General features: G+C 34.0%; 1 protein-coding gene across 3 annotated transcripts; it reads right to left on the bottom strand.

Annotated features, from left to right (window-relative positions):
* Positions 1–5,386: 5,386 nt before the first annotated feature.
* On the bottom strand, positions 5,387–23,264 carry LOC107133662 (ankyrin repeat domain-containing protein 26-like). 3 transcript variants are annotated; one of them, XR_007345348.1, is made up of 9 exons: positions 21,632–23,263; positions 19,306–19,489; positions 15,919–16,905; positions 14,222–14,374; positions 13,070–13,342; positions 12,221–12,345; positions 10,660–10,886; positions 8,250–8,296; positions 5,387–7,163 (listed from the first exon to the last, which is right to left on the bottom strand). XR_007345348.1 is itself a non-coding variant. In XM_048797679.1 (8 exons), exons 1-7 carry the CDS (start codon positions 21,718–21,720, stop codon positions 8,293–8,295), a joined length of 1,815 nt encoding a protein of 604 aa, XP_048653636.1. In that variant the 5' UTR covers positions 21,721–23,264; the 3' UTR covers positions 5,387–7,163; positions 8,250–8,292. The 3 variants fall into 3 exon arrangements, 1 of the variants encoding a protein (XP_048653636.1); XR_001502366.2 differs by lacking the exon at positions 19,306–19,489 and having other exon boundaries at positions 21,632–23,261; XM_048797679.1 differs by lacking the exon at positions 10,660–10,886 and having other exon boundaries at positions 21,632–23,264.
* Between the last annotated feature and the right edge of the window lie 1,805 nt (positions 23,265–25,069).

Raw genomic sequence — 25,069 nt, 5'->3', positions numbered from 1 at the left:
GAGTTCTCTCTCTCTCCTTATCTTCATTGGCGTGGCTAAGGGTCTGTCAATTTTATTTTTTCAAAAAAATAACTTTTTGATTTGTCAATTTTTTCAATTGTTTTTTGTTTTGTTTCAATTTCATTGATTTCAGCTCTAATTTTCATTATGACTTGCCTTCTACTGCTTTTGCTTCTGGTTTGTTCTTTTTCTAGGACTTTGAGATGTAGTGTGAGGTCATTTATTTGTTGACTTTTTCTTCTTTTAAGGAGTGAACTCCATACAATGAATTTTCCTCTTAGTACTGCTTTCATAGTGGCCCAGAGATTTTGATATGTTGTGTCTATGTTCTCATTTTCCTCTAAGTATTTTTTAATCTCCTCATTGATGTCTTCTGTGACCCATTGTTCATTCAGTAGCATATTTAGTCTCCAGGTGATGGAGAAATTTTTATTTTTTATTTTGTCATTGATTTCCAATTTCATTCCATTATGATCTGATAAAATGCGTGGTAGTGTCTTTACTTTTTTGTATTTACTAACAGTTGCTTTGTGGAATAGTATATGATCTATTTTAGAGAAGGATCCATGTGCTGCTGAGAAGAAAGTGTGTCTGCTTCATGCAGGTTGAAATATTCTATATATGTCAGTTAAGTCTAAGTTATTGATTGTGTTATTGAGTTCTATAGTTTCTTTATTCATCTTTTCTTTGGAAGATGTATCCAGTGGTGATAGAGGTGTGTTAAAGTCACCCAAGATTATTGTGTCCTGGTCAATTTGACTCTTGAACTTGAGAAGAGTTTGTTTGATGAACGTAGTTGCACCATTGTTTGGGGCATATATATTAATGATTGTTATGTCTTGTTGGTGTATGGTTCCCTTGAGCAGTATGTAGTGTCCCTCTTTATCCCTTTTGATTAGTCGTGGCTTGAAGTCTATTTTATTTGATATAAGTATGGAAATCCCTGCTTGCTTCCACAGTCCATGAGAGTGGTATGATTTTTCCCAACCTTTTACCTTCAGTCTGTATAAGTCTTTTCCTATCAGATGAGTCTCCTGAAGGGAGCATATTTTTGGATCTTTTTTAAAATCCAATCTGCTGTCTTATGTCTTTTGATTGGTGAGTTTAATCCATTAATATTTAGGGTTACTGTTGAGACAGGGTTTGTATTTCCAGCCATATTTGTTTATTTTTTTAAATTTTACTTGAATTGGTTTTCCTCTTTGATTAGTTTTTCCTTCAGTGTACTACCTCCCTCTACTGATTTTCATTGCTATTTTTCATTTCCTCTTAATGAAATATTTTGCCAAGGATGTTTTGTAGTGCCTGTTTTTTAGCTATAAATTCTTCCAAATTTGTTTGTCATGGAAGGTTTTTATTTCATCTTCAAATCTGAAGCTTAATTTTTCTGGATACAAGATTCTTGGTTGGTGCCCATTATCTTTCAGAGCTTGATATATGTTGTTTCAGGGTCTGTGTTGAAAAATTTGCTGTTATCCTAATTGGCTTTCCCTTATATGTAATCTGATTCCTTTCTCTTGTGGCTTTTAAAATTCTCTTCTTATTCTGTATGTTGGGCATTTTCATTATAATGTGCCTTAGTGTGGGTCTGTTATGATTTTGTACATTTGGCGTCCTGCAGGCTTCTTGAATTTGGATTTTTTTTTTTAAGTAGGTGTTTCTGTTAAGCAGCTTGTGAGCTGTGCGTGACCTAGGACTGCAGCAGGCTTTGGGTCCAGAGTCTGGAGATTTACTCGAGCCCAGAAGCTCTCATTTCTTCACATTTTTTCTTCCTTCCTTCCTTCCTTCCTTCCTTCCTTCCTTCCTTCCTTCCTTGGTGCTGGGGATTGAACTCAGGGCCTTGTGGATGCAAAGTAAGCACTCTACCATCTGAGCTATATCCTCACCCTTTACACCACATTTTCTTTAACCGTTCATTTGTTTATGGACACCTAGGCTGGTCCATGTTTGCCTATTGTGAATCAAGCTTCTATAAACATGGGCATGCATGCATCACCATAGTATAATGATTGTTCTTTAGGATAAATAGCAGGGAGTGATAAAGTTGGGTGATATGGTGGTTTCATGCCTAGTCTTTTAAGGGGCCTCCATACTGATTTCCATAGTGGTCATACTAATTTATAATCCCACGAGAGTGCAAAAGCCTTCCTTTTATTCACATTCTCTCTAGCATTTGTTATTGTTTATAGGTGACTTCCATTCTGACCAGTGTGAGATGGAATCTGAGTGTTTGCATTTCCTTACTTGCTAATGACGGTGAACATTTTTCATATATTTGTTGGCCATTTGTATTTCTACTTTTGAGAAATTTAATTCATTTTTCCATTTATAAATTGGGTTATTTGAGTTTTTAATTTGTTCTAATTAGTTATACATGGCAGCAGAATATAATATGGCTAGGAATATAATATACACATACAAATATATGTGTATGACCTGTCATCCATCATCAAAACATATGCTAATCTCTATTTGCCTATAGGTTTAAATTTAATGATTCAATATACAATGTGATCTAATTTAAATTATACAATTAGAAGATGAATAGGATTATCATCATTTAATATTTTAGTGAACACTTTTAAATAAAGCTGGATCATGAAAATAATAATATTCAATGTCAAAGAATCATTGTATTATTGTTTTACATTTTAAAATATTTTAGTTAAATATTATTTTTTCAACTAAAACATTAAAGAATACAATACTGCTTAAAAGAGGAAGTCTTTCCCCACTGCTTATATTTTCCATGTTATTTATTTTTTATAAATAAGATAATTATTACCAGGTTCCCATTTAACTCTCAAGGTGTCTGGAATGTGTCTTGTCTTGGGATTTTGTCTTATTGTTGTGGTGCTAAGTATTTTTTTAGAATAGGATTTGTATAATGAGGGTTAACATTCATGGAACAGCAGAGCTCTCTCATCATGTGCAATAACTTCTGGCCTTATAAAACAAAAAAAGCTTTCACTATTTAAAAAGAAAATATCATCTATGATAGAATGAATGATGTCCTTGTATGATTATGCTCTTAACCATCTTTCAGGTGATTTATTTATTCATTAATTCATTTATCACATAACACTTAGCATCTGAGTCTTTTAGTTACCAGGCACTGTTTAGATGCTAGGAGAGGCATCAAAACAACATATAAAATCCCTTACTTTTGTAGTCTCCAGATTTCTAAATCACAAATAAGATCCCTAACTCTAGATTCTGCAAGGATGCCTTGTATACTCAACTCAAGCTCTGATGCCCCACAACATGCTGCCCCCACCAGTGTCTGGCATCTCACACTGAATTATGATGTCCTTTTCCATATGGATACTGTCAAGGAAATGCAGTGCAAGTCAAATGAAAGTTAAAATCTTATTTAGGGGCTGGGGATGTGGCTCAAGCGGTAGTGCACTCGCCTGGCATGCGTGCGGCCCGGGTTCGATCCTCAGCACCACATACAAACAAAGATGTTGTGTCCGCCGAAAACTAAAAATAAATATTAAAAATTCTCTTTTTTTTTTTTAAATCTTATGTAGCTGGTGTATATCAGGAAAGACTTGAAGATCAAGTAACTCCTCTCACAAAGCAGGATAGGAGTTTTAGGGTGCAAGGGAAGGAGAGGTGTATTGTACTTGTGAATCTAGCCCAGCTTGAGGTAATCTTCATCTTTAACTTCTGCCTAACTTCCAGGCAAGTTGATTGGAGATTGTCCTCACTTTTATGCTTCTTGCTTGGGATGGACCTTAAAAAAATTCTATCCCTCCTGACAACTGTCAGAACACTGCTTTCAAGAGCTTTTTTTTTACTCAATCTTTGCTGTTTTTCAAGGTTGGTTGGGCAGCAAGGAGATAGCTAAACAGTAGAGGAAGGGATAAAGGAAAAGAGGAAGAGAAAACAGCAGATGAGGTTGAAGCAAGCAAAGCAGGGGTCTGTTTTTATTCTCTTACCAGCTCTCTTCACCCTGGTGAAGATACAGTTTGGAATATTACTCAACAATAAAAGAGAATAAAACCATGGCATTTGCAGTTAAATGGATGGAGTTAGAGAAGTTAATGTAAGTGAAGTTAGCCAATCTCAAAAAATCAAATGCTGAATGAATGTTTTCCCTAATATAAGGAGGCTGATTCATAGTAGGGTATGGAGAAGTAGCATGGGAGGAATAGACGAACTCTAGATAGGGCAGAGGGGTAGGAGAGGAAGGAAGGAGGCATGGGGTTAGAAATGATTGGTGGAATGTGATGGACATTATTACCCAAAGTACATGTATAAAGACACGAATTGGTGTGAATATACTATGTATATATCCAGAGATATGAAAAGTTGTGCTGTATATGTGTAATAAGAATTGTAATGCATTCTACTGTCATATATAAATAAAAAGTTTATTAAAAATGTGATTGTAACAAAACACATGTATGAAACCTTTTTATATATGAAACCCAATTTTTATATTTAAATAACTTCTTTCTTAAAAAAAAGATCACAGAAAGAATAATAGTTTTAAGGACAGCATTTGATAAGTAGCTGTCCTGTAATTCTAGGACATTTTAGACTTTTCTCATATTGAAATGTTGAATGTAATAACTACCAAGTGGGGATAAATTTAGAAAATGATCTTAATTTATAAACAAATATTGTGAATTTCATAGGACATCCCTCTATAAAAATGGTGTAGTGCACAGTAAAATATATTTTCTATGAAAAGGTCAATGACATGCCAACAGTGTACCACTGAAGAGGAATTGTATCAGGGGCACCTTGGATCATTGAAGGATCATTGAATTAGTACCCAGAACAAAAATACAACTAATAGCCTGTTTTTGTCAATAGTGTGTCTGTTTTTGTTTTGCAGTGCTGGGGTTGAACCCCAGGCTTCATTAATGCTAAGTGAGCACTCTCCCACTGAGCACTCTACCACTATCCCCTGGCAGATACCGCTTAACAAGAGAATCAAAGTCAGTATCAGCCAGGCATGGAATCAAGTAATAATATACACTTCATATCTGTGTGCCTGAGGCCCCCAGTTTTGCTCACTCTTGGCTGGAGGTTAACTCTAGGTCTTAGGGAAAGCCTGCCTTCCTAGAGGCTGTTCACCCAGTTCTTAGTCTGTGGACTTCCTCCATGTCAAGCCAGGAGGGTCTGTCAGTGCAGCTGAAATCTACTGCATTGGAAGAACTCAGTATCATATACATGACTTTCCTGCCAATGGCATATCCTGCACCCAGTCATGAGGCAACATCACCTGATCCCAAACTGAAGACAAAGCTACAAAACTGACATGTACCATTCAACAACTTAAATGTCAGCAACAAGTTAGAAGCACAGCAAGACTCAGGAACTGTCCCAGACTAGAGGAGACTAAAGAAACAGGACCACTGGACACAATGAATTATGGATTTAAAAACAGCCCCAAGCTAGGTTTTATTTTGGTTATAAAGGGCATTGTTGAAATAATTAGCAAATTATGAATAAGTTTTGTAGATTACATATTAACATTTAACACAATTTGATGTTTTTGATTTTGGTTTTTATGCTATAGTTACATAAGGTAATTTTGTTTTTAGGAAATACAAGCATTTTGTCATAAAGAGGTATCATGTCTCCAACTCACAAATGGTTGAGAGAAAATTATCTTTGTTATATACTTATATTTATCTAGAAAGACAGGAGGACAAGGGTTAAAGCAAAGCTAGTAAAATGTTAACATTTTGGGAATGTTTTCTAGGAATTCTTTGTACTAACATTACAAAACATCTAAGAAGTTTGAAATTATCAAAATAGAATATTTCTAAGAGAAACATAAAATTTTAAAATCAACAAGTAACATTACACTCAATAAAATAAGCCATAGATCTATATAGATACTATTAATTGAATAAAGGGAAAGTTGGATGAGGCATAGGGATATATGTAACAGTCTCAAATTATCTTCATATAAAATGCTAAATAACTACAAAGAGTAAAGGCAACATTACAGAACAGAAACCCTACCACCTTTAGGGATCAATGCTAACATCATCAGTAATGGGATTCAAGGGGAAAGTCATAGAAGCATTTCGGCAATACTCTTGCCAAATAACATGTAATCTGGTTCCAGTCATAAAAATACAGAAAAGTATATCTGAGGCACATTATATGAGCATTCTTCCTTATCAGATTCACGATCATGAAGGTCAAGGAAGAGACTGAGGAATGTTTGACCCTGAAGGAGTCAACAAAATGCGACAATTGGGTACATTTCATGAATCTGAATGGTACACTGTTGTTATGAAGCACATTATTAGGAAAGTAGCAAAACTGGAAAGAATCTGATGATGGTAGAATATATTATATTACAATGTATTAGTATTAATGTATCATTTATGAAAGCTGTATTGCATTTTTGTAGCATATTCTGAATTGTAGGAAATACTAAAGTAATCATGAATGGTGGTGTATGTCAGCAATTTAATTCCAAATGGTTCAGGGTGGAAATGGTTCTTATACTAGAGCCTGGAACTTTTCTTGAATATTAAGAGTATTTACAAAACATCAAAATTGTATAAATGAACAAAGAGAAAAGGTGAAAAGCCCTAAGCGCATTTTGTTTCTCACCAGGAAAGGGATATAAGTTAATGCATAAACCATTAAAAGTATGTAAGTTTGATGACAGTATAATAATTGTAATACTTTAAAGTAGTACTGGCCCACCAAAATGCTGTCTGTCTAAATCTCTAGGTCCATATGTGGTGATACAATTTGTATCATACAAATAATTCATCATTAATATTATATTTAGATACATGGAGGTAATATTGATCCCTTGATTGTTTAGGTGCCTTTTAAATATCTGGCATTTAGACAGTTTGATGACATTAATATCTGAGATACTAGTTCACACTTGTACTTCAAATTTAGTGATACGTGCAAAGAAATTTCAAATATTGTATGAATTCCCTCACATATCTATGTGACAAACATATTTTCCTTCAATAAATTTTCCACATCACACATTTAGTGGGAAACAATTAAAATGCCAATGGTCTGACAGATATGATGCTATCATTAATATCAAATATTTTCCCCTTAAAACTTCTGTGTATTCCTGTGATGCTTCCCAAAGTAGATCTTTTCTTGGCTTATCAGTAGATCTTAAGGCAGAAGTTCTAGTGGGTCAAGAACAAATTCTGTAGCAAGTGGAAAGAAAAATAATTATATTCTTCATCTCAAACACTTCATAGTTAACTAAGCAAGAATTAGTAAACAAAAACTTAATAACTTTTCCATGTTAATATAGTGAAAACCATGTGTGCATGACTACAAGGTAACTCTGAAATATAATTTGCCCAGAGTTGCCCACTGATTTATCAATGTGGCTGAGGATCAGAGCTTCAGGTTTTCCACCCTGCATTCAGGAATTCAACAGCCTTATATGTTAAAGCATTTGGCAAGCTCTGAGTGACAAGATGAAGATGATGAAAGCCATCATCATCTTCATCTTGTCACCAATCAGACCCCCTAAGTTTAAAAACACAAGGACAGGATACTTCCTTAGAGTGGTGGGTGCTATGAGAGGTATAAAACAAGGGTATACTATTGGAACACAGAAGTGACTTCTGTCCCCATTTTAGGTCAATAGTACAGGTTGTGGGTTGAGGTGACACCTGAAGGATAAAAAGGAAGTATGACAGAGAGAGAGAAGAGGTGCCTGCAAAGAGTGAGAGGTGAGGAATACAAGTATCACAGCGTGACTTGAAGCTAGAGCAGAGGGGCAGAGTAGGGTGTGTGCAAGAGATAAGCTGAATGACCTGATGGAATTCAATTGATTTGGATATCTGAATTCCTTGCTAGGAAAGCTGGAACTTTTCTTGAGAGCAAAACCAATGACAAAGTCAATGTCAGGGCATTTGAAATGCTTGACCAAGTGTTCCTAGATGAGTCTGGGCTTTTGGCCACAACCAGATAGAAGTGGGTGATGCCTTTGTTTTCATAGTGGTGGCAGAAGTGAAAAAAAAAGTCAATCCAGAAAAAGGTATGTACAGACAGTCTGAGCCTTTACAGGCCATGAATGTGAGTAAATGATAAATGAGTTTATTCTTCATTGGTATTTTTTTTTTCCAAAATTTTCATTTGATGTTTGTTTTTAAGAAAAACAATTGAATTCACGTAGAAATCTATTCACCAATCCAAGGAAAGCCATGCCATCTGCTGTGTATTGTGTTTTTCAGAAATCAACTAATAAATCCAAATTCAACCATAGTTTGGCAACATACCTGCTCTAGCTTTTCTAGATAAAGCCTCTGGCCAACTTCTCATTCATCTGAAATAAGGCAATTATTATTTACATTGCTTAGTTTAAACAGAGATTATCATGAATATGATACATTACTTAGAAAATGTAGCTTTTTCAAAAGAACTTTAAGGGACTAGAACTAACTTGAAGATGGCTTAAAATAATCACACAAACAAAATAAAAGTCCACTTATTTTAAGTTTATATAGAGAATAAGTATGTACAATGCTGTTAAACTTCCGAATCCCCACTGGTCTATTAAATGTAAGTCATTTCAGATGGTGCTGCTTTAGCTAACTAACGGGCAACAATTGGACTCCTATTTTTAGATGGCAATAGAGTGTGATTCTTAGCAAAACTCTGCCCTTTAGAAACTTCTTATCAAATTTTTCACTTCAATGTCATTTTCCTTAAAATAAATTTTCCATTATCTACTTTCAGAAAATTAAACATTTAACATCTTCTCAATGCTATCAAATTTTCAGCCCATTAAATTAAATACATATGTGAAGAAAGAGGTATTATCATAGCCTCATGTGAAAATCTGGTCAAAGTTTCAAAATATTGTTATGTGGAATATGACTAACCATCTTTTATTAACATGGTACACAACGATTCCAGAAAATTCTATTGAGAGACAGAATAATGCCACGTGCTATATGGCACATGCCTGTAATTCCCAGTGACCCAGGAGGCTGAAGCAGGAGGATGGCAAGTTTGAGGCCAGCCACAAAACAAAAATTATAAAGGAGTAGGGATGTTGCTGGGGGTGGGGTAGAGCATCCCTGAGTTCAGTCACTATAAACACATACACACACACGCACATGCAGTATAAATATTACTTAGAGCCAGTTTAAACTTATGTTTCTTTGATTTGTGACTTTCCAGATTTGTAAACAATATGTAGCTGTTTAACTGTAACTGATTTCTTCCCTGGATTTGGGACCAAAGTTTTTGAAACATTTTTGCTAATTACACTTATGTGTTTACAAACATGTGGAAAAGCTTCAAACTGTACCCCATCTAGACTGTTCTTCATAAAAACCGTATTCTCTTACTGATTCCTCAAACAAGGTCCAAAAAGTAAGAGAATACTGAACATACTAAGTACTTTGAGGTGATAAAAATACTGTGATGTCCAAAGCCTTTATACAGTTTAAATGTGAAGGTAAGTAATTGGACTGACAGGGTTCTCAGGCTTTTCTTCTCTTTTTCAAAATGAAATGACTTGAGTACTAACTTTGGGTGAATTATAGTCATAGATATTAGTGGAATGTATAATGACATAGTCAAACATGCAGATAAAATAATTTGATCAACCTTCTTCCTCAGTATCTTTCTTTTCCCTCTCCTCCCTTCCCCATTGAAGGCATTCTGCAGGGATGACAGAGACCTGACTTTGCATCTTGATAGAACAGTGCTTTTTTACTCCTGTTAAAGTCCGCCTGCTTTGGCAAACTAATGCTCTGCAAGGATATCTAGAGGAAGTACTAGAGTAACTTTCAAGTATTCTTCAACCTATTTATAAGCACTAAAAAATAAACATGTCTTTCTCCCAGAAAAATTAATGGAAAATGTTCCCCTCCCCCAAAAATATTCCTTTGCATTGTGTCTCCATTTACACATTCATTCATCAATGTCTTATTAAATGATACACTGCCTGATATTTTCTGGTATGAATGAATGAGAACATCTTGTATTCATATCATCTTTAACAATTTACAGAAATATCTCACAATTTTTTTTGGTGCATAATATTCTAATTTCATGGTTGAGAGAGACTTCAATCCTGGGCCTTTCAGTTTTGTTTTGTTTTGTTTTGTTTTTTTCAGAAAAATATGCATGTAAGCCAACAAGCTGATGGACAAAAAATATCAGCTAGCTAGGATCTTATAATTACATACTAAAAGTTATGTAATTTGTTCCCCATTTCAGCACCTTTTACTACATGGATTTTTATAAATCTTAGATTTGCTCTTCTCTTGATTTCACTAGAATGCAAAGGCAAAAGAAAACATCATATTGAGGCCTGACTTAACATAGACCTGCACTATTTTTCTGTGAGTTAAGAAGATCATGAAAACTCCTTCAGAGCCCTAAACCAAGGTTTATTAATTTCAAATATTCAATTCAATCAAAAAATCTACTTTAAGTTAAAGGACAGTTAAAAATATCATTTAACTTGAATAAAGTTAACAAGTGTCTTTTAAAAATAAGACCTCCAGATACTTTATAAAAATTGAAAATCTGTTTGTAATTCATTATAGTTATAGATTATCATGACCTTCAGTTAATATTCATAAGTCAACTAAACAACTCAGTATTTCAACAAAGTCAAAACAAGACAAATCAGAAATCTGAAACCCAAAAGATAAACAAAGCATAACTCACCTCAGCCAGATAGTCCTCAAGGGTTTGACATGAAGGCTGTGGGTTGGAAGTAGCACCTGCTATGTTTTCTCCCAGGTTAAAACTTCTGTTGTGTACCCAGTTGTCCCTTTTAAGTCTGACACAAGGAACACCCTGGGACTGGCCTCCCACAGTGAGCACAGGGTAAACAACCTCTCCGTGTTTTCACCGGGAATCTGCTACTAACCTCCTGAAGCCTCTTACTGATTCTGTGAGGATTTCAAAAGGCAAATTCTTGGTATTTCATTTTTTTTTCCTCCACTTGCATTAAAAAAAATGCATAGGAATAAATAGAATTTCTCAGTGAAAAGAATCTTAACATTGAAAATCCATCAAAATAGAGTAGGGCATATAATTACAGGTTTTAAAGAGTTTTGAAGATATATCCATATTTCTTGGGGCCTCCTAACAAGAAATTCAAACAATACATGTGGAGAGTAATGGCAGGCAGAGATGTGTGACTTAAAGGGTAACACTTCTGCCTTCTTGAAAGGCTCTCCTTCAGGGTTTCTTGAGGACACCATTAGAAATACTGGTATTAGTTTATTTGACTACAAAGACATTTCACTCTGCTAAATTGTATTAAAGCATCATGTCCTATACAACTAGAAAATAAGAGTGAAGCTAAACTAGAAATACTTGTATTATTAGACCAATTGAAGAATTTAAAAACCATCCCTTAAAGAGATTTTCAAGCATTTGCTCTCACCATCTACATATTCTAACTATCACCTGGAGAAATCAAGCATTGGGCACTGAGAAATAATTCACAGCAACAACCACAGGGGCAGAACAAGATAGATGAGTTGATGATTAAGAATTCAAGACAATCAGCTCATAATTTTGTTACTGAGATATCAGAGGTGGGACCTGTCAATTCTCATTTTAATTGCCCCCAACACTGACCATGGAATTATTTTTAACCACATTGCAAAGTAAACTTCCTTTGAGCCCTGTGATATTCTTTCCCTGTATCAAAAGAAGACCTTACGTAGAGAGGAAACACTGCAAAGGTCATTTTGTCTCTAGGTAACATCTGGGGTAATATCAAGTATCACAATAAAAAATGGTTAATTTACCGAGTATCAGAATGTGCTAAGAGGGTAGAACTAGCAATCCAATACCCTTAGGGTTTAAGTTGAACACTTTCAACCAATAATTAAATTTTTACTATTCTATGTAAAGAAAGGCCTGTAAGTAACTTGGTCACAATATAACTGTCTGAATTATAAAGCTTCAAAAGTGCTGAGGTGAAAGTCTGGTAGAAATAGAAAATAGGAGAGAAAGCCATACAGACACAAAAAAGTGTGAGGGATATAAACTTCCTGGACCAATATTTCAAAAGTAAGTTCATTTAATAAAATTACTTCTGAAAATTGTATTGTCTGATTAGATTTTGCATCCTACTAATCTCATATTTTTTTCTCACTAAAAGTTATGCATTGGAGACAAATTAAGGAGATTAAGCTATTTTTTGTTGGTGTACATGTGGACATACTTCTGGATTTTGTGTTCTTCTACACAGAGTTCATTATATTCTTACCTTGGTGTTTTATCAGAAATCTCATTTTTAATTTCAGACACTTGAGATTCTAGCTTTTCAATTCTGAATTGCATCAACTTCATTAATGAAACCTTATTATTTTCATTTGAAGCTCTATCAAATGTCTAAAGGAAATTGAAAGAACATATTTAAAAAGATATTTTTATAGTAGATGAACACAATATCTTTATTTTAATTTTATGTTGTGCTGAGGATTGAACCCTGTGCCTCACATGTGCTAGGTACTCCAGTCCATAAATGACATATTTTTAAAAATAATTATTACCCAAATAATTATTTGTATATTTTGTTACTTTAATTTAGAATCAGTAACTCAGAGAGCAATTTTAAACATGTGGACAAAAGATGGTGGAGTTTTATCATCAAAGTCAATTGCTTTTTTTTTTTTCTCTATTCTTTAGGGTTAGAACCCAGGGCCTTGCAAAGGCTACACAAACTACCACTGAAGTAGGACCTCAGCCATGAATCATTCTCATGTTAGCATCAGTAATGTGAAAAATAAAAAAGTATAAAATCATTTAATAATTGAAAAAAATCAAGAGAATGGTACACTCTGACTTCACATTTTTTTTGTTTCCTGCTAATTGTCTTATTAATACAACTACCCTTAAATATTGAATGATTCTCTGATAAAGTCATTTTTTCTGAAAGATGAAGTCAGTTTTTACAATGATGGGAAAATGAGATATTTAAAAATGACATCTTACTCTGAAAAATCTATAAAAGAAGTTTTCTCAAGGAATGTAGATGACCCACATAAAATGGAAATTTCCAAAATAAAATTTTCAGTGAAATTAATTAAAACACATTACAGATAAATAAAATAACCTCTGAAAATGGAGATGCTTGTTTTTGGTTTTCCTCTAAAATCTCTCTTGTTCTTTGTTCAATCTCCCATCTATGAGGCTCTCCTTGACCATTTTTTATTTTATTGTCCTGCACATAAATTTTGAGGTTTGCTACATCTTCTTCCAACTTCTTTTGATTGTTCTGTACTTTTTCACATGTATATTGTAGGCTTTCCAAAGCAAGTTCAAATTGTTCATCCAAATGTGAATATTTTGAAGCTGTAGCTTCTAGTTTTATATTGAGATTATCGACCTGCATGAATAAAACAACAGTGTTTCATAAAAAAAGAAGCATCTTGAGAATATTTGAGCACAAATTTGTCCAACAAATCCCAGTAAGTTTGCCTTTTCAAAGATCTACACTCTCTGCTTTGGATAGAGGTACCAGACATGATCGAAACATTTGCATGCTTTTATAATCTGTTTAAATTTTAAAAAAACACTGAATTTTCCCATTATTTTAAAATTAACCTGAAATTTGAGAAAAGCATAATAGCCTTTCTGTGCAAGTTTTCTAGAAATTCATTTAACAATTACACATAGATTCTGTATCCAATCATAGAAATGAAGGTATGAAATAACTCAATTCCCTGGAACATTCCATGAAATGGTATTCTCTGATTTAATCTGCCTTGCTACACCATGGCAATGGAGGTAGCACTAAAAAAATCCTAGTTAACGGAAAAAAAAAAAAATCAACATATGTGAGGATTGATGTACAATTCTCAGCATTCCTGAGGGTAGTTAAGTAGTTTTTTTTTTTTTTTTTAAAACCACTGATTGAACCCAGGAGTGCTTAACCACTAAGCTATATCCCCACTTCTTTTTGAGACAGGGACTTGCTAAGTTGCTTAGGGCCTTACTAAGTTGCTGAGACTGGCCTTAAACTTGTGATCTTCCTGCCTTTGTCTTCCAAGTCACTGGATTGCAAGTGAGAAAACATGCATGATATTACAAAAAATGTAAAAATAAAACTCAGAATTTATAAAAAAATGCACTATAAAGAAAGTGTAATAAAATTAATTATAATAAAAATACAAATAACACTGTCCACTGACGTTTTTATCCTTAAACATTTAACATAATTGAAACAGGTGCAGAGCAATGGTTGACAAATACAATTAATACATACTTTACAATTGATTTGATCTAGTTTCTTCTTCAAACCCTGTGCCTCATATTCTACTTCAAGGTGATTACTGGATGAATGTTCTAGTGAAGCCTCTGACATAGGTTGCTCTGTCAGGTTATCAGCCAGTTCTTGTGGAAGTTGTCTCACAACTACCTGAGGAGATATGTCTGTTAAAGATTTTGTAAATAACTTCACTTTTTGTTAATAATGTTTAAAACTGAAATGTTATCATTAATTCATCTTCTTTTCCTCATGTGTAAATTCTGTTTATTTCTGAATTCTAACAAGGACACGGAAGGTGCTTTCTTCTTGCCTAGTTACCATCATATCCCTTAGACAATAGATTCAGCCCTGTATCGACTTCACATTTGATGAAATGCATCACAACCTACCAAATTCTCAAACAGAAATGGTTATGCAGGTCTGCTAGGAGTAGTGAAAACTGTACAGAAAATCATCCCTTTTTTAACAGAGGCTCAACTAAAAAACTGAGCTCTAACTATATTCAATCCTCTGTGTGAATCCAATAGATTCCCACCTCCTAAAAAAGTGAGGTCCCACTCAACCTGACCTTTACCTTCTTCACTCTCTTCAACTCCTTCAACTCTCTCCCCTCCTCACCCCATTCTCACTGTACAAAAATCTACTTGTTTAAATTGGAATTTAAATTACTTTGTTGAAAATGGGAATTTAATGCCAAATTAATGAATCAGGGAGCTGCAATTATCTTTGTACTAGAATAGTTCCTATCTGTTACATGATAGCAATTGAACCTTGAAATGAAAAGTATTAGCAAGTTATCTGTGAAGATAGGCAATAAATTCCAGAGTCAGCAGGAAAATTAAATCCACATCAGTTTTGCTGCAATGCATTGCATTTGTCCCAAATTATATTAATGATAGTAGATTTTTTTATAGTGTTGGTAGGAGATGAGAATAAAAAAATTGAGCCAGTTATTTTCAGAATTAAGTCAAACTTATGTGAATAAAATCAAATTATCAGTTAGAAATGTATAAAATGCTAGTGAAGGAAGTCTATTAAAAACTATATTATCTACATTTCACTTCAGCTTGGAAACTTGGAATGGATTATTAAAGTAATCCACTTAATTTAATCTACATATGAGCATTCCCATTTATCTGTTTCATCATGGTCTTAAAAAGTATGGCAACATGAAGACTTTCAAGTTAGTATTGAGGGCTGGAGTGTAGGCCTGGTGTTAGAACATGGGCATAGATTGCACAAGACCATGGATTCCATCCCCAACAGCAAAAACAGATATTGTTTCAGCAATGTTAATTCTGTATTATTAATATCAGCATATCTCTACTAAAAATCTATGACTTATTCTCTTGAAACTTCATTCCTATGTAAAGAAATAATTCCTGGTAAATACACAATGTCTTTACTCAAAATAAAGCATCTGCAGTTCTAAAGCTTTAAATGTTTCTTCCATTTTTAAATGTTAAAATCAGTTTCACATAAGGCGAAACTTTTTCCTTTTAATTGGCCCACATTTTACTATTCATCAGATAGGGTGTGTTACTCTAAAACATGTATACAATGTGTAACCATCATTGGCAGATTTATTACTTCAAACATGAATCATTTCATTGTGTTGGAAATCAGGTTTGCCATCATCAAATTTCACTGAATTCTCCTTCAAACACAATCCATATATTTTGCTTAATACTTACTTTTCTCTCAGAGTTCTTTTTATATTTATCTGATTTTTCTTTTAAGTGACAATTTCTATTCATTAACTCCATATGTCTGTTTTGTAGCTCGTGACTGGAGTTTTCATCCTCATCCTGACTTAGTTTTATGGTATCCCATTGCTCTTGGGTATAAACAGGCAAGCCTTCTGTATCATCAGCTTTGTTGTTAAAGTCATGGAACTGCTGTCTTAGAAATATAATTTCACTTTCCATTTGAGATAATCTCTCATCTATAGGTTCCAGTTCTTTGTAGTTTTGACTCTGTTCATTTTGATACATATGCTTCATTTCATTCATTTTGTAGTTTTGACTCTGTTCATTTTGATACATGTGCTTCATTTCATTCATTTGGCACTGGTTTTGTTTTAGGTCTCTTTGTACCTGGTTCAATACCATAGTCACTTTTCTAAGATCATGCTTTGTTTGAATACAGAGGCCTTTTTCTTGGTCTCTGAATTTTATTCCAGGCTTGGAAAACTTTGGGGACTGAATCAGCCTCCTAACATTTTGTTTTGATATTTTGAAATTACTCTTGTCCTCTAAATCAGGGCACCCATCTCTTGCTGTCTGGGAAAGAAGTTCTTGTTCTCTTTGTGATGTCTGACTTTCATCACAAGGGTGTGGAGCAACAGCCTGACTGGCAGGGTATGATTTGGCTTCTGTTTCCTGTCTATCGGTGTTTTGTTCTTTATTTTTCAGCTTAATATTTAGCTTTGTAATCTCAGTTTTCAGAGAATTAATCTGTTTATTATATTGCAATGTTGTTTTCCTAAATGTTTCCTCCATTAATTTGATTCTCCTATGAAGGTCATGACACTCTGCTCTTGAAATATCAAGATATTTCTTTTTGTTTTCCTCATTCTGACATTTCATTTGGTTCATTTCCAGACTCAGCATATCACATTTATCCTTCAACATGTGGAATTCATGCAAGGGCACTTTCTCTGTTTCATTCCTGGTAGAAACCTAAGGAAAATCAAGGAGACCTTTAGCTAGCACTCAATGAAATTAGATGTCACTATACCTCTGAAACTAAAGTTTGAACATGTACATTTATGCAATGAAAGGGTTGCAATACATGGATATCCAAGTGGAGAAAAATTAGATGTGAATTTCAGAGGTTAGAGAAGCAAAACTTTCTAAGAGTTCACAAGGTGTATTGAAGAAAATCAATCTATGAGTGTAAAAAATGATTATAGAATTTCAAAACTGAAGAAGCCTTTTTCTAAATTACAACAGATTGAAGACATCAGGTAAGTGATTAGGAACTTTGACCATGTTAAAGCATGAAGTTTGTGGGCTGGGTTTGTGGATCAATAGTAGAGTGCTTGCCTTGCATGTGTGAGGCACTAGGCTCAATCCTAGGCACCACACATAAATAAATGAATAAAATAAAGGTCCTTCAACAACTAAAATAAATAAATTAATAAAGTTTGCACTCTGATACTGATACCTCATGTATACATCCAGCCAATCCATAATAAGGGCCTTAGCTCTACACACATTTGGACAGATGAAATTTCCCAAAGTTCTTTAAGTTCCCTATTTCTGAAAATATTCTATATGTATTCTATTTTTTCAACATTTTTGCAATCAATTCTTATAATTGTAGCTATTGGTAAATGATAAATCCAGGCACTGTACTTAATTAAGCATTTTACATACACCAATTAACTTTTTATCACAATCTGAAACAAGGAATAATATAAATGTAAGCAAGCTGCTTCTAGTGCTCTTTCATCAAACTAGTCATTTCTCTGCTGTAAAAATAAAAACACAAAAGAAGGTTTGTGTTTTATAATATTAATCATAAATAAGATCCTATTTGGTGTGTTCTCAGAAAATCATGAGATTGCTGCTCATTAAGATTTGTTTCTTTTTTTGTAAAGTCTGGAACACGAGTAAATGTGAAATAAAGGAAATGAACTGATCTCATTTATCAGGGATGACATCCTTATCAATTACTAAGTAAAATATTATGAAATATCATAGTCTCCAAAAGTTTTTTTTGTACTGAAATAGGAGATTACTTGGAGAAAACTGTTTCTCTTCTCCTACATGAGGAAATGCTATCTTAACTAGGGTCTCTGCTGGCTGTGCTTTGCCTGCTTACTGAATGGTGGGAATAATAAACTAACCTCCATATTAATATACCAAGAGGGTGAAATCACTGCCCCAAACTAGAACTTTATGTTAGTAACAAGGGTTTTGAGATTATGAAAGTCATCAATTCCTATGAAAATTATTATGGAAATTATTATTGGATGTGGCCAATGTGAAAGTCACTATTGGACTGCTGCTGACAAATGGAGTTGAATTAAGAGCATTAATTAGGCCAATGCGACCAAAATGCCACCCTCAACCCCAGAATACATACATTAAAAATATACATATATAGCTTTAAAATTATCTATACTTTTCCACGATGGATCTAGATACTGTTCTATGTATGTTCACAGATGCATGCAACACATTCACACAAAGAGACAAGCACTTGAAAACAACACAAAATAGTTTAAGAAAAAAAAAATTCTTTTTATTTTTTGCCATGCCTCTCTCCTTTTATTTGCAAAGATGATTTGACAGAATTCTATCTTATAAATTCTGACATTATATTCTTAAGAATATATTGCCTCTGGGAGTCCTTAAGTTTGGCTAACACCTAAAGATTCATTTCAGTAAGGTATTGGTCTCATATTAGCAGTGGGGAGAAAGTCTAAAATCTTAATCAAGAGCAGTATCTGCAAATTTAAAAAAAACTACTAAAAACAAGGAATCTATTAAACTATACAGACCTTTATCTCAAATAAATTACTCAAATTTTAACTGTAAAAATGACAGGTAAATTTGTCACATAGAAAAAATTGTCTTTAAAACATAAAACAGAATTATAAAAAACAATTTTTTAAAAACTCAGTTAACTTGTCCCATGATATTTTCAAAGCCTTTATCCTGTATCTGAACATAAAATTCCCTAAGTTAACATTTATGCTACTGATTGAACTCAACTCACCTTTTCAAAACATATGCTGAGCATCTATATGATGCCAAGATAAGCAATAAATGAATTTAGCTATAAATGTTATGATTTCATCTTAGGGAGAGACGACATTTTGGTTTAAACCCAAATAATAGAGAGTCACATACTGTGTAACAACAGCATATTTCAATAGTGGTCCCAGAAGTTTGTGGAAGATATAGGCATTTTGTATAAGCACATGCCTACAATGATTGCATAATGAATGCCAACAACACATTTCTCAGATCATGTCCCCATAATTAAGTGAAACATGACCACACATATTATGTTAAAGGGATATTATGAATAGAGTAAGAAATATGAAGCTATACTGAAGACTAATTTACCTGATTTGAGTTACTTCTTACAGTCTTTAATTCTGTTTTTAATGTCCCAGAAGACAGTTGAAATTCTTTGTTCAATTCAATTTTTTTATTATGTTCCTCATCTTTTTCTCTTAACTGGTTATTCATTTTTTCAAAAAGCTGGTCAAAATCTCTTAACTTCTTCTCTTTTCCTTTTAAATCATGCCTGCAGTTCAATATGGTTATCTTAAAATTCATTTTATCAGAAAACAAATGTGCATTTTGTGTTCTGGTTCTTCATAGGTTGATTCATTAGGCTAATAAAAATTCTATGTTCTAAGATTCTTTTCCTTTCTAGCTCACCTTTTTAAATTTCTCCTTCAAACTTTTAAAAAACATATAAGTTAATAATGAAAGATCTTTCTGTCAGTTGGGAAATGGCTGTTACTAGTAACTCCAGTAGATACTATGGAAAGGGACTTTTGATATGGATCCATAAATTGAGTGTTTGAAATGATTTGGGGTGGGGAATCTGGGATGTGGATCAATGGCAGAGTGCTTGCCTGCTGGGGGCCCTGTGTTTCATCCCAGCATTGCCAAAACAAACAAACAAACAAACAAACAAACAAAACAAAGATCATTTTTGCACTGTTATAATTCTTCCTTAGGCAAAAGAGTTTTAAAGACTAATTCACTAGTACTTAGCCTTTATATTCTTGAAATAAAACAGCAAGCACTGCAATTGAATGCCATTGTAACATGCCACTTTCAGAAGTTGTTCACATAGCATATGTCTGCATATTAGCAAGACCAATTTAAAGAGTCCAGTTCCTGTTGTTACAACTTTTAATGTTTCTTTTAGATAACACTTTCAATTTAGCTTGTTTATCATTATGTATTTTATAAACAATTCAAAATCCCCTTTGGAATAAGGCACAACCTAATATTTAGTCCAATGATAATGAATATATGTCCTTTCAACATAGAAATTTGACCAAATTTTGTTTACATATGAGGGAGAAATTTTAAAAAAATAATAATTATTTTCCATTTCACATTTGGTTTAATGGATGTTAGGATTCAAACCATAACCCAGGGTGTAATTCCACAGGAGCATACTTACTTAGTTGCACTAACCCTTGGGTTTGATCCCAAGCACCAGAAAAAAGGAAAAAAAAAACCCTGCATAAATATTTGAAAACACATTTTGGGGTGCACAAAAATGGCTATTTTATAGGACAAACCCCCAAGACAAAAGGCCAAATGTTTTCTCTGTTAAGTGGATGTTATTCCATAATGGGGGATGGATGTGTGGGGAAGAATGAAGGGACTTTAGATTGTATAGAAGTAAGTGAAAAAAGGAGAGGGTTTGTGGGGTTGGGAATAATGGTGGAATCAGATGGACTTTCTTACTCCATATACATGTATGATTACATTACTGGCATGACTCTATACCATGTTCAGCCATAGGAAGAACTTGTGCTCCATTTGTGTATAATGTGTCAAAATGCATTCTATTGTCATGTATAACTTAGAACAAATTTTTTAAAAATGGCCATTTTATCCTCTTTGGTGGAATTATAAATCAATATAAACTGTCTTGAGAACAATTTAGAAATATTGATGAAATGTCTTTTCATGAAGTTACTCTTCTTTAAACAAATAATTCTATATTGACAAAATTATTCAAACTAAGCAGAAATATAAATTAATTTCCATGAAATTATGTCATTTGCAGGAAATGGATGGAAACTGAGCAATTTTTTAATCAAAATAAGTCACATTTGTAAGGTTAAGTTTCATATGTTTTCTCTCATGTGGAAACTAGAAAGGCAAAGGAAAAGAAAGGTGTGGGGCGGTCTCAGGGAGATCAAAGGAACTCATTGGAGTAGAGGGAGAAGGGGAGGGAAAGAAAAAAAGGGAATAATACAGACCAAATTATATTATTATATAGTGTGTACACATGAATATGTAATAAAATCCCACCATTTAAACAAGTATAATGCATCAATAAAAATGTGGAATAATTTTTGTAAATGAGGTTCTGTGAAGTATTGATTGTAATACCAAAAAAAATGAATGAAAAATAATCCCAAATTCCACTTGTTAAATCAATAGTGTGATCCTTCTGATAGTGAGATTTCTATATAGCCATTGAAATTATGATTGAAAATAACGTGAATTTAGTTATTAGAAAGAATCATAGTTTGCATATGTTTCCTTTTTGTAAGGATTTCAGATTCTACAAGTATAAGTAGTTTTCTCCCTTGCAAAATACCAGCAGGTAAGTCAGCAATTAAAAAATTCCCTATGTATCTTCAGTGTGAAGAAAAGAGTTCAAACCTTCTTTCAATCTAGGGTATCATACCTCAAGTGGCAGAGTTCTTGTTTCCATTTTATTTCTCTCTGCTCTAACTTAGAGTTTGCATTTTCCATTTCTGATAACTCCTCTTTCATTCCACAAAGTTTATTTTCCAGTTTTGCTACTTCTTGTGTATGTAATAAACACTGTGAACAGTGACTTTTTTCAAGTTCTATTATTCTTTGACATGAATCAACTGCATTTTGGATTTTTGGTAGGCTATGAGAATCTGCATCATAGAGAAAACAAGATAGAAATAAAATATTTGAGTATTTTCATCCGTGAAGGATTCTACATTTTTCCATGTACTCCCTCACACACTGAACAAATGTGTAAAGAGTACCTATGACATGGAAGCCATTATACTAAGTTCTACAGATAAAACACATGAGAACTCTGCTCTCCTTTAGTTTAAAGTCTAGTAGAGATGACTTACAGTGGAAGATTCAGCCTAGACAGATGACCTAATAAAGCATTAAAACAAGATCAAGGGTCAAGCTGTTTATATGTAGCCTAACTGAATTCCAAAACATAATGAAAAAGCAGAAGAGGCCTGAAAGATATTTTTCAAAACAAATTACACTTTTAGGAGGCAAACTGAAAGTAACCAAAGAGCATGGTGACCCGTTCATTCACAGGTTTGAACTCTGTGGGTTGTCACATAGAAGAGCAATCAACTACTGGAAGTCAAGACAAAATAAAATATAGCAAAGAAAAAGGCAGAAAGTAGCAAACCTTTAACCATAACTCCAGATGTAAATATTCTCAACTCCCCAGTTAAAAGACACTTATTGGTAGAATGGATTCAAAAACAAGATCCAACTGATGTTGTTTTTGAGAAACTCATCTCATATGCAAAGCTACTGTATTAGTTTGCTTTTCTGCTGCTCTGACTAAATGACCTGACCGGCACAACTGTAGAGGAGGAAGAGTTTATTGAAGGGCTTACAGTTTTGGAAATTTTAGACCATAGAAGGCCAGATCCATTCCTTGGGGCTTGGGGCAAGGCTGAATATCATGGTGGGAGAATGTGTTGAAGAGAATCAGCTCAAGTTATGATCAGGAAGCAGAAAGAGTCCACTTGTTGATTGCCAATATATACCCAAAGCCACTCCCCAATTCTCATGTCCTCCACCCTACCAGTTTTCAGTTACCACACAGTTAATCCCAATCAGGGGATTAAATCATGGATTGTGTTAAGACTCTTAAACTCAATCTTGTCTTCTGAACCTTCTTGCCCTGTATCACACATGAGCTTGTGGGAGACACCTCATATCCAAACCATGACAGACACTCATAGATTGAATGTAAACTACTGGAAAATTTTTCCATTCTTAAATTCCTAAAAGAAGCAGGAGTAGCTATTCTCATCTGACAAAGCAGATTTGGAGCAAAATTCATAAAAGACAAGGAATGCTTTACATACTAGTAAAATTTCAATTCAACAAGAAAATATAACAATAGAAAGTATGTATACCCCAAATGATAGTGAACCTAATTACATAAAACAATGCTTCTTTAAATCAGCAGAGTATAGTAAAGCAGCCACATCAATATTTATAGCAACTCAATTCACAATAGCTTAACTATGGCACCAACCTAGATAGATGAATGTATAAAGAAATTGTGGTATACATACACAATAGAATATTACTCCTCATTAAAAGAGAATAAAATTATGGCATTTGCAGGTAAATGGATGGAGTTGGAGAATACCATGCTAAGCAAAGTAAGCCAATCCTAAAAAACCAAAGGCTGAATGTTCTCTCTGATAAGTGAATGCTGATCCTTAATGGGGGGTGGGGAGGTGTATGGGAAAAATGGAGGAATTTTGGGCAAATGGGAGGGAGGGAAGGTGAGGGGGCATGGGATAATGAGATGGACATCTGTGGTAAGACATTCTTATAGACCGTGGCCGCCATTAGAAGATGGCGCCGGCTTCCACTGTGGCCTGTGATAAACAACTCCTTTTATGGAGAGTTGGCGCGCAATCCCTTACCACCCTATGAGAGAGATCCACGTGGCGGCTTGGGATTGGGACGCGGGGGGCTTTATTAAGCTGTGCTTGGGTGTGGCAGCAAGCGGGCACTAGAAGATGATACATGACTCAAGGCCTGAATAAACTGCTGAAAGAAGAATCCTGTGTCGTGTTTTCCCTTGCCGGCGAGGGGTCGCGACAGACATCGTCACCCTAGGTACATGTATGACTGCACCTATGTTGCGATGCTACATCACGTACAACCAGAGAAATGAAAAGTCATACTGCGATTGTGTACAATGAATTAAAATGCATTCTGTTGTCATATATACCTAAATAAATAAATAATGCTTCTTGACATTAAATATCAGATAGACCCCAATAACACTAGGGAATTTCAAAACATCCTTGTCACCAATAGATAGGACATACAAGGGTAAAAATAGACATTTTGACATAAATAATAGTATAATTGAAATGTACCTGGGGCTGGGGATGTGGCTCAAGCGGTAGCGCGCTCGCCTGGCGTGCGTGCGGCCCGGGTTCGATCCTCAGCACCACATACAAACAAAGATGTTGTGTCCGCCGAAAACTAAAAAATAAATATTAAAAATTAAAAAAAAAAAAAAAAGAAATGTACCTAATAACTACAGAATATTTCACCACAAAATAGCTGAATTTCACTATCTTCCCAGAAGTGCATGGAATCTTTCAATGAATCTTTGTAATTCATTGCAAATATATAAAATCCTCATATAATTCTATGCATTCTATGAGATCACAATGAAATGAAACAATAGCAAGAAAAATAAGAGAAATCACATAAATAGAACAAATACTCTTTTAAAAGAGGAGTAGATTATAAAAGAAAGAATAAACAAAGAAATATTTGGAAACAAATCAGAATAGAAATACAACATATCAAAATCTCTGGGACATCATGAAGTTGGTTTTGAAAAAATTCATAGTACTGAGTGCCTTCACTAACAAAATAGAAAGTTTCCAAATAAATAATCTAATATTCCAACTTTCAAGGTCTTAGAAAAGGAAGAACAAACTAATTCCCAAGTAAGTAGCATATAGGAAATAATCAAGATTAGACTAAGATTAATTGAGAATAAAAAAGACATAGGACCAATGAAACAAAGTCAGCTTTTTCAAAAGATAAATAAGGCCAATAAACCATTAGCCAAACTGACAAAAAAAGGAGACAAATCAACAAAATTGTAGATGAAAAATGAGATACCATTAGCAATATTTCTGAAATCCAGAGGATCATTAGGAACTATTTTTAAAGTTTGTACTGTAATAAACTGGAAGATCTAGAAACCTTGACAAATTTCTAGACATATATGAGCTGCCAAAATTACACCAGGAAGACATCAGAACCCAAAACAGATCAATATAAAGTAATTAAATTGAAACAGCAATGAATAGCCTTCCAACAAAGAAAAACCCAGGACCAG

The sequence above is a fragment of the Marmota marmota genome, unplaced genomic scaffold, assembly GCF_001458135.2.
Source record: "Marmota marmota marmota unplaced genomic scaffold, marMar, whole genome shotgun sequence".
Taxonomy (NCBI): Eukaryota; Metazoa; Chordata; class Mammalia; order Rodentia; family Sciuridae; genus Marmota; species Marmota marmota.
This window is presented reverse-complemented; position numbering and strand designations above follow the sequence as displayed.

Coding starts and splice junctions, on each gene's coding strand:
- LOC107133662 (XM_048797679.1), bottom strand. CDS start 21,720: ATGAAAGAGGAGTTATCAGAAATGGAAAATGCAAACTCTAAGTTAGAG. Junction 16,906..19,305: donor TAAGAAGTAACTCAAATCAG/GTAAATTAGTCT, acceptor GATTTTCCTTAG/GTTTCTACCAGGAATGAAAC. Junction 14,375..15,918: donor AAAAGAACTCTGAGAGAAAA/GTAAGTATTAAG, acceptor ATATCTCCTCAG/GTAGTTGTGAGACAACTTCC.